General features: G+C 45.5%; 1 protein-coding gene across 1 annotated transcript in view; it reads left to right on the top strand.

The window, feature by feature from the left end:
* Positions 1–3553: 3553 nt before the first annotated feature.
* negr1 (neuronal growth regulator 1) overlaps positions 3554–11483 on the top strand; it is a 325691-nt gene continuing 317761 nt past the window's right edge. Inside the window, exon 1 of the mRNA XM_056277000.1 lies at positions 3554–3720. Coding sequence (XP_056132975.1) covers positions 3554–3720 — 167 coding nt within the window. The remainder of the gene's footprint in view (positions 3721–11483) is intronic.

Raw genomic sequence — 11483 nt, 5'->3', positions numbered from 1 at the left:
CAGTTGACAACAAGTATTTAAACTCATATGCCTTCGAAGGTCACCTCTCCTCCTTGCATCCTCACCATTCTACTGTCCTCCCTCTCATTCACGCATATGTGATCGGCATATTTGATTTGGCAAAGGTTTTACGCCAGATGCCCTTCCTGACACAACTCTCCTCATTAATCCGGGCTTGGGACCGGCACTAAGAATGCACTGGCTTGTGCATCCCCAGTGGCTGGGTTGACAATGACACTGTAAACTACATCTACATATTAAAATACATCAGGGAAACATCTTCTTTACAGTAAAATGACTAATATCAAATCATGTCACCTCATTCACTGGTTATCAAAGCAGCTCAATAGCCAGCGTTAATTTCACTCGGCCTTTAAAAAAAGGTGATGGCATATGAAAACTGGAGGAACCTCTAAGGCATCCACTAGTCAAAACAGTTCCGTTGGTTGCGATCGTCTGACGTCTGATCTCTTTCATCTGATCCTTAATTCCTGAGGTTATTAGGAGTTGGGTATTAGAGGCTGCCACTGTTCTGAGCCCATCTGCACAGCACATCACTGAATGGAGATGGTGTAATTACAGCGTTCATGCATGGGGAGGTACTTGTTCTGAGGTAAGCTGAAGGGAAAAACCTCAACACTGTGACTGAATGGGGACAAAAAAACAAAAAACAAACCAATAACCTTGTGTATATTCTGAAAACATTACATCAGTCACAAAAGGTAAATACAGTGTTTCAATTATTATTGTGGTTATTAACAGTAGAGGGAGCCTCAGCTATATGGACCCTGATCCCTCATGTGGGTGGTGGTCTGTAATGTACGGCATGGTTTAACGCATGAAACATCCCGCTGCACGTGTTCCTTTGTTTGGTGTGTGTCTTTTCTTTCTCTATATAGATCTGACGTTTGTGTGTGCATGGTATCCCTCATAACATCCTACGTAATGGTTGTGTGACAGGTGTGTACTGAGCGCCACGGGTCCGCAGCTGGTTTCCTGTGATGTGACGGTGACATGCTGCTCTGTAGATGAAAACGGGAAGATGGAAGAGGGGGATGCCTCAGCAGAAACTACATAAATTCACGGAGGCATTTCTGATTTCTTACTAAAGCCATGCAAAAACATGAAGCTCATTCCGGTTAGAAAGTTCAGCCATGTCTGTCTACTGTACTGAGTATTCTTTTGTAGATCTAATTTAAATTATAATAAAAACACTAAAAACAAGAGTTCAGAGAAATACGACACACCACGTATGGGAAATATAGAGTACAATTCAGTTGTCCGTACAGCTGCTCCAGGATATATTCTGGATAAAGTCATACATCACATTCTCTCCCCTTGAGCTTTAGTAAGGAATAGTACAAATGTGAAAATAAAAAGCTCAAGCTAACCGCTGGTCACCTTTAAAGAACGTGCACTCTTTGTCGCCATTGTTCTTAATTTCTGTTATCTTCCCCGTGTAAATCCACAGGGACTTGCTCTTAACATTATGTTAATGAGATACAGGCTAACGAGTCATCATGTCTCGGCTGCTGAGATTGAGCGGGATCATGCAAGTGTCACACATGTCAGCTCGGAGGAAAGTGTGTCATTTCCATGGTTACTGCTGTGCTAGGCGTGCGTGTATGTAGGGTAAGGCCAGAGGCTCCAGCTGGGGCAACGTGTCCACGGCTCTGCTGCAAAACAGTGGAGATGCCCTGGGCCGTTTTTAGCATGGTGGCAGGAATAATTATACACTGTTTATTACAAAACTTGTTTTTACAGTAAATTGCTACTTTCAAGCACAATTGCACTGCCAAGACACCCAGCCAAAATGGAAATTCATCAAAAAGGTTTCAAGCTTTAAAGCTAGGCCTACCTTTAATATATATATATATAAAACTTTGTTAAAAGAAACACTGAATGGTAGGGAAAGTGCTCAACAAATAAGCAGCAAAATAATCCAGTGAGTCAAGTACATTCTTTATGAGACAGTGCAAGCCTGTTTCATGCCATATGAAACGGGCTTGTACTGTCTCATAAAGAATGTACTTGACTCACTGGATTATACATACACACACACACACACATTTTTATGTATCTTATGTATGTATGTATGTGTGTATATATACATATATATACATATATATATACACATATATACATATATAATACATGTATAGTATACATATATTGATACATATATCTATATATGATATATGTATACCTTTAATGTTTAGACATATGTATATACACATACATATATCAATATATATTTATATATACGTAATGCATATATATGTACATTTGTCTGTAATTTTTTTGTTTGACCTGACCGTTTTGGGGGGGGGGTTATTGTTTTATTGTGTGAAGCACGTTGTTACATTTATTTGTATGAAAAGTGCTATACAAATAAAGTATGATTGATTGATTGATTATATATGTATATTATATATGTGTATATATACACACACATATCTATATATACATTATATATGTATTTATCAACAGATACAGGAAAAAAGTGTTAATGCATAGCAGTACAGGCTTGTTTTGTGCGTCGCGCACTCATCAGCTGCTAATGTGATTCAACAAAGAATCATACAACGTTATATATGTATGTATATATTTTATGTAATCATATATATTCTGTATTGTTTTGCCATAACCTCCGGGTTGTAGTCTTAAAGCGTCTCGTTGAGTGGTTATTGGTGATTGGCTATCCGTCCCGGAAGCGGAATCTCTCTTCCGATGCGCTTCCTGAAGTTTCTCCCATTTCTTTTCCTGACATTTTTGTGGAGTTTTTTTTCTTCTTGTCCTAACTAAGTGTCGAGGGATAGCTGGTGCTGTACATTGTCACCGATTCTGTTTGTATGTGTTGGTGAATGTCGGTTTATGTGAGTTCAACGCGCTCTCTGACTGACTTGTGATTCAGCGCTACGGGGTACTGATAAAATCCGACTTGACTTAGTTTGTAAAAGACTGGACCGCGAAAAAAACAAAAGCAAAAGTCATGACCCCCGCACCTCCCTGTGCGCCATGGCTACCAGTAAGTTTCTTTCCCCTCCGGTCCTCAGTAGCGGCGGATCAATACCTTTAATTGCTCTCGGGTCGGGTTGTTGTATCGATATCCACCCGCTTCAACTCCTCCATCACCGGCCGGTGGGAGCGGGTTGCCCGGGAAACGGCCGCATGGCAACAGACTGGCGAGCCTTAAGGCGGGGCGGGGGTGGAAGTGGTGGTTGGGGTGCTGTTGGTGGTGGGGGGGGGGTCTCTTCCTAGGCCCGCTCCTGTTCTCCAGCGCCTGCCCCTCTCTCTCTCTCGCTCGCTCTCTCTCTCTCTCCTCACTAGATGGTGCGCGCGCCGCCGGAGAGTGCACGTCCCTCCACAGCGGCTCCGACAAATCGAGCGACGCTGGAAACGGCACGGCGGAGCGCATCTCCCCAACCGGAAAGAGTGGAAATAGCGGGAATAAATCTGCGTCTTTTTTTTTTATTTTTATTTTTTTACTGTCGTCGAGGTTTGTTCTTCCCCTCTGTGAAGTAGACTGGCGGAGAACATTAGAGCGGCTGTGATGGACATAATGGTCGCGGTGCAGGATGCGTGTGTCTCCGGTCAGCGGCTGACGGCGGTCATCCTCAGTCTGTGCTGCTTTCTGCCGTCCTGCCTGCCGGGACAGACGGTGGACTATTCCTCCGTGGAGAGTGTGGTCAGCAGGCAGGGAGACACCGCTTTACTGAGGTAGGAACACGCAGAAAACAACTTCACTTCCCCCCCCCATCCTCCTCTTCCCCCGAAATGTTCGCTCAGCGTTTTATACAAGTGCGCCATTCTCCAACCGAAACAACCCCCCCCCCCAAAAAACCCAAACATTTTCAAGTTTGTATTCTCTAGTTTGTTTAAGTCTTCTTTGTCCAAAGTCTGAATCGTAGAAACTGTCCCGCCCCCCTCTCCACAGACATACAAGAGGGTCACTCTTCGGGGCGCTTGTTTTGCCTCCTCCCGTGCTCCGTTGTTCCGGCTGTAGGGCGGAGGACGAGTCCGTGCGGCGGTAAGCACGCAGGGCGCAGTTTCTGCGAGTAGGCGGTGGCGGTGGTGGTGGTGTTCAAGTTTTGCTGAGAAACGTCCAGCAGAATAAGGATCTGTGAGTTTTATCCGAATGAGCTTTCCTGCGCTTTATTCGGCGGGAGCGGTTTGCTGTCGGGACGGCGTGTCAGGAAACTAACTCTGTCGGCTGTGTTGGGAAGATGTTCCACTTGATCTTTAGACCGGGCAGATTTCAGTGCTGCAGTAAATGTACCGTACTGGTTTTAGGGTTTCTTACCAATTCGCCTAATTGAAAACTATCAGCTGTTTGTTGCAGGATTCGTGTTATCGGCACGGCGACTCTCCTTCCATCTGCACCTGCTCGTCTGGAGCGAAATGAACGGCCATGCTGGGCTACACCAGTCCCTCCACTAGCTTCTGGTTTAGTAACGTGCGTTGATAAATCCCACCGCTTATGCTCCGATCAAAAGCCTGAAAATAACGGTGATGAAAATAACCTTATCGGTAGTCTTATCAAATCAATTGCCTTCAACTTTTTAAACCTTAACTGAAACTAGCGGGATCCATGCATCGTTACAGAGATCCTTGAATTTTGTTCAGATAATTTACTTTGGGGGGAAAAATCAATTTGTGTCTGTGTGTGTGTGTGTGGGGGGGGGGTCATCAGTCACTTCACATCATGGAGGTCTTGTAATAAAAACATAGGATTATGTGAGTGGATGACATAACTCTGGCTGTGGAATCATGGATTTGACAGATTTACAAATCCACGCTCAGCTGTCAAAAGAAATATTGCCTCCTGCTTGTCAGATCTTAACAGATGCTAAGACGGTAGGCCCGCCCCAATTGAATGTGAATTGTGGGGCTGTTGACTCTTAAGAAATACTGGGTGTTGAGGGGGGGGGGGGCGGATCAGCTTTCCCTGCGAAGTTGAAATCAGCTTGGCTTGTATGTTATTGTCGGCTTAGGATCCATTGGCGAGATGCAGATTGTCTCCGCTTTCCTCCTGTGGCCCGGGGACATCGGTGGTTTTATGGAGATGAGTGTCATATTGTCAGGGAGGCTGAGGATGTAATGCTCCTCATCACTGAATTACCTTAGCAACAGCCAAGAGGAGCTCACTATTTTTACCATATTGCCTCAGCGCCTAAGGGCCGTCCCGTCAAACCGACTTACGCCTCTGTCGCTCTCCCTAGAGAGGAAGTCTAATTCCCTGGTGTCAATCTGGGTTGGCTGTGATTGCTGTAGGAAGCTGTGCCTGAATCCCGATGGTTCATTGGGCCAGAGATTATCCGTGTGCTATGAATCAGCTCAACAAACAAGTGTCGGCTCCTTCTACCACCAGCCGCCCTGCCGCCCCTCCTAAATAGGGCGCCACTCTCCACAAGCGGGTCACTGCTTCAGTAACTGGAAAATGGAGGAAATGGAAAGGGAGACCCTTCTCAGAGGTACTTCCCATGCATGGTTCTCAGAGATAATTAATGTGGTAATTCAGCCATAATCATTTGTGGGCTATGTTTTCAAATTCAGTGATCCCCCCCCCCCCGTTCCATGTGGATGTGGCCAGTTCAATGGTATGAATTTGGTACATTTGACATTCTTGACCTGATGGAGATTTGAAGCCCTCACGCTGCTTTACTTCCCTCTCTAGTTTGCACCTAACAGTCTATGCTGTTACTTGCCGAAAATTTCAAACCCCAATAAAACAAGGCAATTAAATCTTTTTATACAGCACAGCAGGGCTTTTTTTTCCTCCTGTTTTGAGGAACCAGGCATCAAAGCAGCAGCTATATCATGTAGGAGCTGCAAGCAGAAAACTGCCTGGTTTTTTTTCTCTGCTGATTGTTTTAAAAAAAAAATATTTTTTTTTACCATTTGTATCGTCAAGACCCCAGCCCATTAGAAGGCATGTTCTGCTGTGGCCCTGAAGCTGACTGTGGGCAGGGAATATGAGCGTCATGAAATGGTGACAAACCCAGAAGCACAGTTAGTCACTGCCTGTGGATTTTAGAATAGGTGTGTCCACTCTGTCATTTTCCTCCACCTCTTCACTTCTGAATGCACCATAATTGTTCTCCCCCAGCACCCTGGTTCATGCTGGACAATGGCAATTAAAGGGTTTGATCTATTTGTAGGGAAAGGGACGGTCTGTATGTGCATCGTCTTCCTCGTCATCCTTTTTAATGACCTGAAAAGCCCTGCCTTCTTCCCTAATGGTGGCCCCAACAAAGACCCCTTGTGTTCCAAGTGGGTTATGCGATGTCTCCCCTGCCCCGTGCGTGTGTGCATGATGGCATACCAGTTTCATGCACGCGCTGCATTTTTGCAAGTGATGGTAATCTGTGCAAGGCACTTGGAAGTGTGCTACCAAGCAGCTGTGTGCACAGCTATCCTCGTCATCACTTACTGGTGTGATGTTGTTTAGATTCGGTCGGATAAGAACCCTGACTCTTTCCAGTAAGTGAGTCATCTGGCTGAGAATTTAAGGGGACAGTTGGATGAAAAGACAAGGTCCCTTTTCTGTCAGCGAAAACAAGGTATCAGCCGCAGCCTCTTCCGCATAGATAAACTGCTGTAATCAACAGTTCAGAGCTAGCTGACTATAAATTTAGCCTAAGCAGATCCAAATCTTTTAACATGGGCATCTTTTTCCACATGGCTGAGGATCAGTTTAAGTATGGCCCCGGCCTTCATCTTTATTATTTTGCAACTCTGCACTTTATCCACTGACTGTTTTGATCCCATATGTCTTTTGAGACAGATATAAAAAGATTTGAGAAGATAATACAAGAAGATGTCGATGGTTACCGAGCAACATGTAGATGGGGGAAGCGGTAGCGCAGAGCAAGCTATATTTTAAGGCAGAGAATAGCAAGACTGTTGGTGTACATGCTAAAAGTAAGACAATGAATCAAGCTTATTTTTTTTATTTAGTTTGACAGTTGGCCCTCAGCCGCAAAATAAGGGGCGCACCAGAGCCCTTATTCTCTGTAATGGTGCAAAATTGACCTGTCACTACTTTCAAAGTCTGGTATTCGTATAAATGTAGCATCACTGCCTCGTGTCAGCGGGCCAGCTGATGAAAATCCTCTCTGGGCCTACACAATTGCGTTGGCTTCTAAGTGTCTTGGCTTCGCCGACGCCACAAAGGGTGTGATGTGTCATTATTATGAAATGTGTTGTTTCTATGACCCCCTGAAAGGTCTTGACATTTGCCATAAATACTGGTGCCAAAGACGCCATCGAGTTAAAGGCCTGGCTCTCCCCTGCCCTAGCACAGATAGGCTGCCATAGGTATGACGGTAATGGAGGAATATTAAGTGGCTGTTGACACTCCTGGGAGCACGGCAGAGAGAAGAGTTGGACTTGTTATCTCCTTCACACAGACCATAACCAGAGTGGTGGCTGAGAAACATCGTCTTGGTTTTTCTGCATTTCAGCACTTTTTTAATTAGGCAGCTCTGAGTTGAGACAGAGGGTAGAAGTTGGGCAAGAGGGAGAGCAGTCGCAGCTTGTTTCGGGATATCTTGTAAATGCGGCATTCTCTGAACATGTCAGACACCTGCCATCAGCCTCGTACGGTCATCTGGAATAAACCCGTGTCTGTTTTTGTTTTGTTTTGGTTTGTTTGTGTTGTTTTGTCCAATGACACATCTGGGGGCACACCTGAATCTGTCAGCGCTGATTAAACGGCAGAGTCCTTGAGCATGCTATCTGTACTGCAGCTTTAGAGCGATCAATGTTGCCGTCAAAACAATGTTGCTGTGTTTTCACCGCTCCTGAGCTCAACACGCCCTGTCAAACTCTGTAACCTTTGATCAGGACATTGTCATTGAAAACCCTTTTTTTATTTATTTATTTGGGCCTTTGAGTTTGTAATGCTGCATCTGGCGTCCATATTCCACAATAGACCCTTTGTTATCTGAAGGAAATCTCTTGGTTCATGTAGTAATATTAAATGATGGAATTCATTCATCCATTCATTATCCAAACTGCCTATCCTGCTCTCAGGGTCGCAGGGATGCTGCAGCCTATCCCAGCAGTCATTGGGCGGCAGGTGGGGAGACACCCTGGACAGGCCGCCAGGCCATCACACGGCTGACAGACAAACACACACCTAGGGACAATTTAGTACGGCTTAGTCATCTGACCTACATGTCTTTGGACTATGAGAGGAAACCAGAGCACCTGGAGAAAACCCACGCAGACACGGGGAGAACTCCACGTAGAGGACGATCTGGGACAACCCCCCCCCCCCCCCCCGAGGTTGGACTACCCTGGGCTCGAACCCAGGACCCTCTTGTTGTGAGGCAACCGTTCTAACCACTGCGCCGCTGTTCCACCGTTAGGTTGAATTAAATCAAATAAATGCAGGGAAAGAGTTGCCCCACAGGGATTAATAAAAGTAGCAGAAAAGAAAAAAAAGGACCAGGAAGTTGAGCCTACATAATTGTCACTGCAGCCCAAATGTGACAAAGATGAAGTGTCTCACAGTCTGTGATGGAGGGAAATCTTGGCTGAATATACAGATTTTTCTTCAAATTCCAACATTCATAGGCCCCCGTTAAAGGGTCTTCCTTACAATACAACCCTTGGAGCAGCTGAAAGCATACCACTCTCCGGCATGGGGGCCTGTCTCCTGATGCCCAACAGAAAGCTGGCTATACTGAAGTATTCATAAGATTCATTACACTGTCATCCATTTGCATTACCATTGATGAAATTCAGCTGACAGGGTGACAAGCTAAAGCATATTAAAGGAGCCTTTCATGCCAGCTACCTCTCCCCAGACTTCCAGCGAACCTGCTCCATGGTGTGCACTTGAAGCTCTCATCATTGATGTGTATTGTCCAAAGCCTGTCTGGGCTCCTTTGGATTACCACTTGGCAGGAGGCTGAAAGCCGCCTAATCGCCGTCGGACGACTGTTTGACACGCTGTGCCACTGCCGCTGGAAAAATTAAAAAATAAAAATAACCTGAAGCAGGAAAGGAGACAATTTCAATATCGAGGCTTATTTCAACCAGCAAAATCTATTGTAAGTGACACTTGCCCATCACGCAATGACAATCTTAACGACCTTTGAATTATCTCCGAAGTGCATGCCCTGCAATCTTTTGCTTCGAGTGCCTTGTTTCCTATCAACCTGGAATCTTTACCTGTGTGAGATCTCAAAGGCTCATCATCAGCCACCGTCACATGCACTCTTCACTTTTCCCTCAGAACAGGAGCAACATCAGATTCAATAGGTTGGATATCTGAAGTCTCTGTCTCACTTCTGTCCCGCTGTCTCTCTATCGCGCTTTCTGCTAATGGTCAACCCATAATGCATTTTTAAAGGCTGATATTGATATAATAACGATAGTTTGGATAGCAAAAAGCTGATAGCCAACTTTAATATGGGGTGAATGACACTGCAGTTTTCTTTAGATTACTGTTCGAATGAAACCTTTCAGATAAAGTTAAGTTTTCTAATGTTAGAAACAAATGGTGATCATCACAGAAGCTTTCTAGGTAATTGGGCCTATATTTGGGGGGGGGGTGCAAAAACACTACATAATTCATCAGACACAACTCAAGTATATATTTAGGGCGGCATGGCTCAGGAGGTAGAGCGGGTCGTCTAGTAATCAGAAGGTCGCTGGTTCAATCCCCGGCTCCTCCAGAGAGCATGGGGAAGTGTGCTTGAGCAAGACACTGAACCCCTAACTGCTCCTGATGAGCAGGTTGGTGTCTTGCATGGCAGCCTCCAATGTGTGTGTGAATGGGTGGATGTGAGGCATACACTGTAAAGTGCTTTGAGTGGTCGGTAGACTAGAAAAGCAGTATATAAATGCAGTCCATTCATTCAGGATTATATCAAAGAAGCTGACATAATTGATTTAAAAAGTGAATTAGCCCTTTATTACCACGACATCAGTCAGAGTTTGTGGTGTTGTCATGCATGACGTGCTTTACTTAGCCTTGTCTACTTCGTGGATTGTCACCTTGTCAGGGTGGAGAAGCTTGCGTGGTCCTGAGATCCCAAGAGCAATGCCACCTGCAGCTATGCTCCTGGTAGGGTCACCCATGGTGGTAAGGTCAAGGGGGAGGTTCCTGACAAAGACAAATCCAACCAAGACCTCAGCGGTGGAATAGGCGGAGGATGATGGCTGACTTTAGGGAAGCATCACAATGACTGGGAAGGCAGATGAAGGCAGCAGCAGAAATGGGCCCCCAGTCATCTTGGACTCCATGCCACTGGATCCTGACCCAGATCTGTCAAGGACCGTGTGGCAGCTGTCTGTGCACCAGTCTCCCCATATTAGACAAAGTCACGCACAGGCGTCCCCCATAAAGGACAGTCATACTCACTTCGAGGGACTGCCAATGATGATGACTTCAGAATCAGAATCCATCCATCCATTATCCAAACCGCTTATACTGCTCTCAGGGTCGTGAGGATGCTGGAGACTATCCCAGCAGTCATTGGGCGGCAGGCGGAGAGACACCCTGGACAGGCCGCCAGGCCATCACAGGGCCCACACACACACATATATACACACACACACACACACATTCACACCTAGAGACAATTTAGTATGGCCGATTCACCTGACCTACATGTCTTTAGACTGTGTGAGGAAACCGGAGCACCCGGAGGAAACCCATGCAGGCACGGGAAGAACATGCAAACTCCACACAGAGGACGACCCGGGATGACCCCCGAGGTTGGACTACCCCGGGGCTCGAACCCAGGACCTTCTTGATGTGAGGCGACCATGCTAACCACTGCGCCACTGTGCCGCAGAATCAGAAATACTTTATTAATCCCGGGGGGAAATTGGGTCCTATTACAGACACAGTTAGCCTAGTTGGCTACTTTTGCATTCACCGTTTTTAATAAACCAGTTTTTTGTTGCTCTGAATTTAATCATAACAGAATAACCTTAAGCTTGATTTAATGGATTACATCGTTGGAATATTTTCTGTTTATGACGGGTGATGCGCTGTTCTGTGGTTTATGACTGGCCAGGATTACTTCTGAGGCGCGTCCCGTTACATTGTTGAATGCCTCTCTTACAAACCATTTATGTTCCTGCATATTCACGGGGTAAGGATCCTAAAGTGTGCGATTTCATTTCATGAATGGGTTGTTACGTGGCTGGATTATTTGGAAGAGAGAACGCCAAATTGGTAAATACAGTAACAGCTGAATGGTTTCTTTTCCTCCCTGTCTTGTTGTATTGTGGACGAGGAGCCGATACTACTCAGTATGTTTACATGATGTTAGAAAAAGTCGAAGTGTTAGTGCGGCTAAAACTGGACCTTTAAAATACATGTAAACGTGTTAGTCCGACTGAAGTCGTACTAAATCGAATTCATCGAAGTCGGACTAACGCACCTAGATAATGCGGTTGGGGATCGATTTACTCTGGCATGTATACGCTTCAATCAGCCCCGAGCTGGCCTAGGCGTT

Source organism: Lampris incognitus, chromosome 3, assembly GCF_029633865.1.
Source record: "Lampris incognitus isolate fLamInc1 chromosome 3, fLamInc1.hap2, whole genome shotgun sequence".
Taxonomy (NCBI): Eukaryota; Metazoa; Chordata; class Actinopteri; order Lampriformes; family Lampridae; genus Lampris; species Lampris incognitus.
Note: the sequence above shows the minus strand (reverse complement) of the source record. Positions and strands in the feature narration are given on the sequence as shown.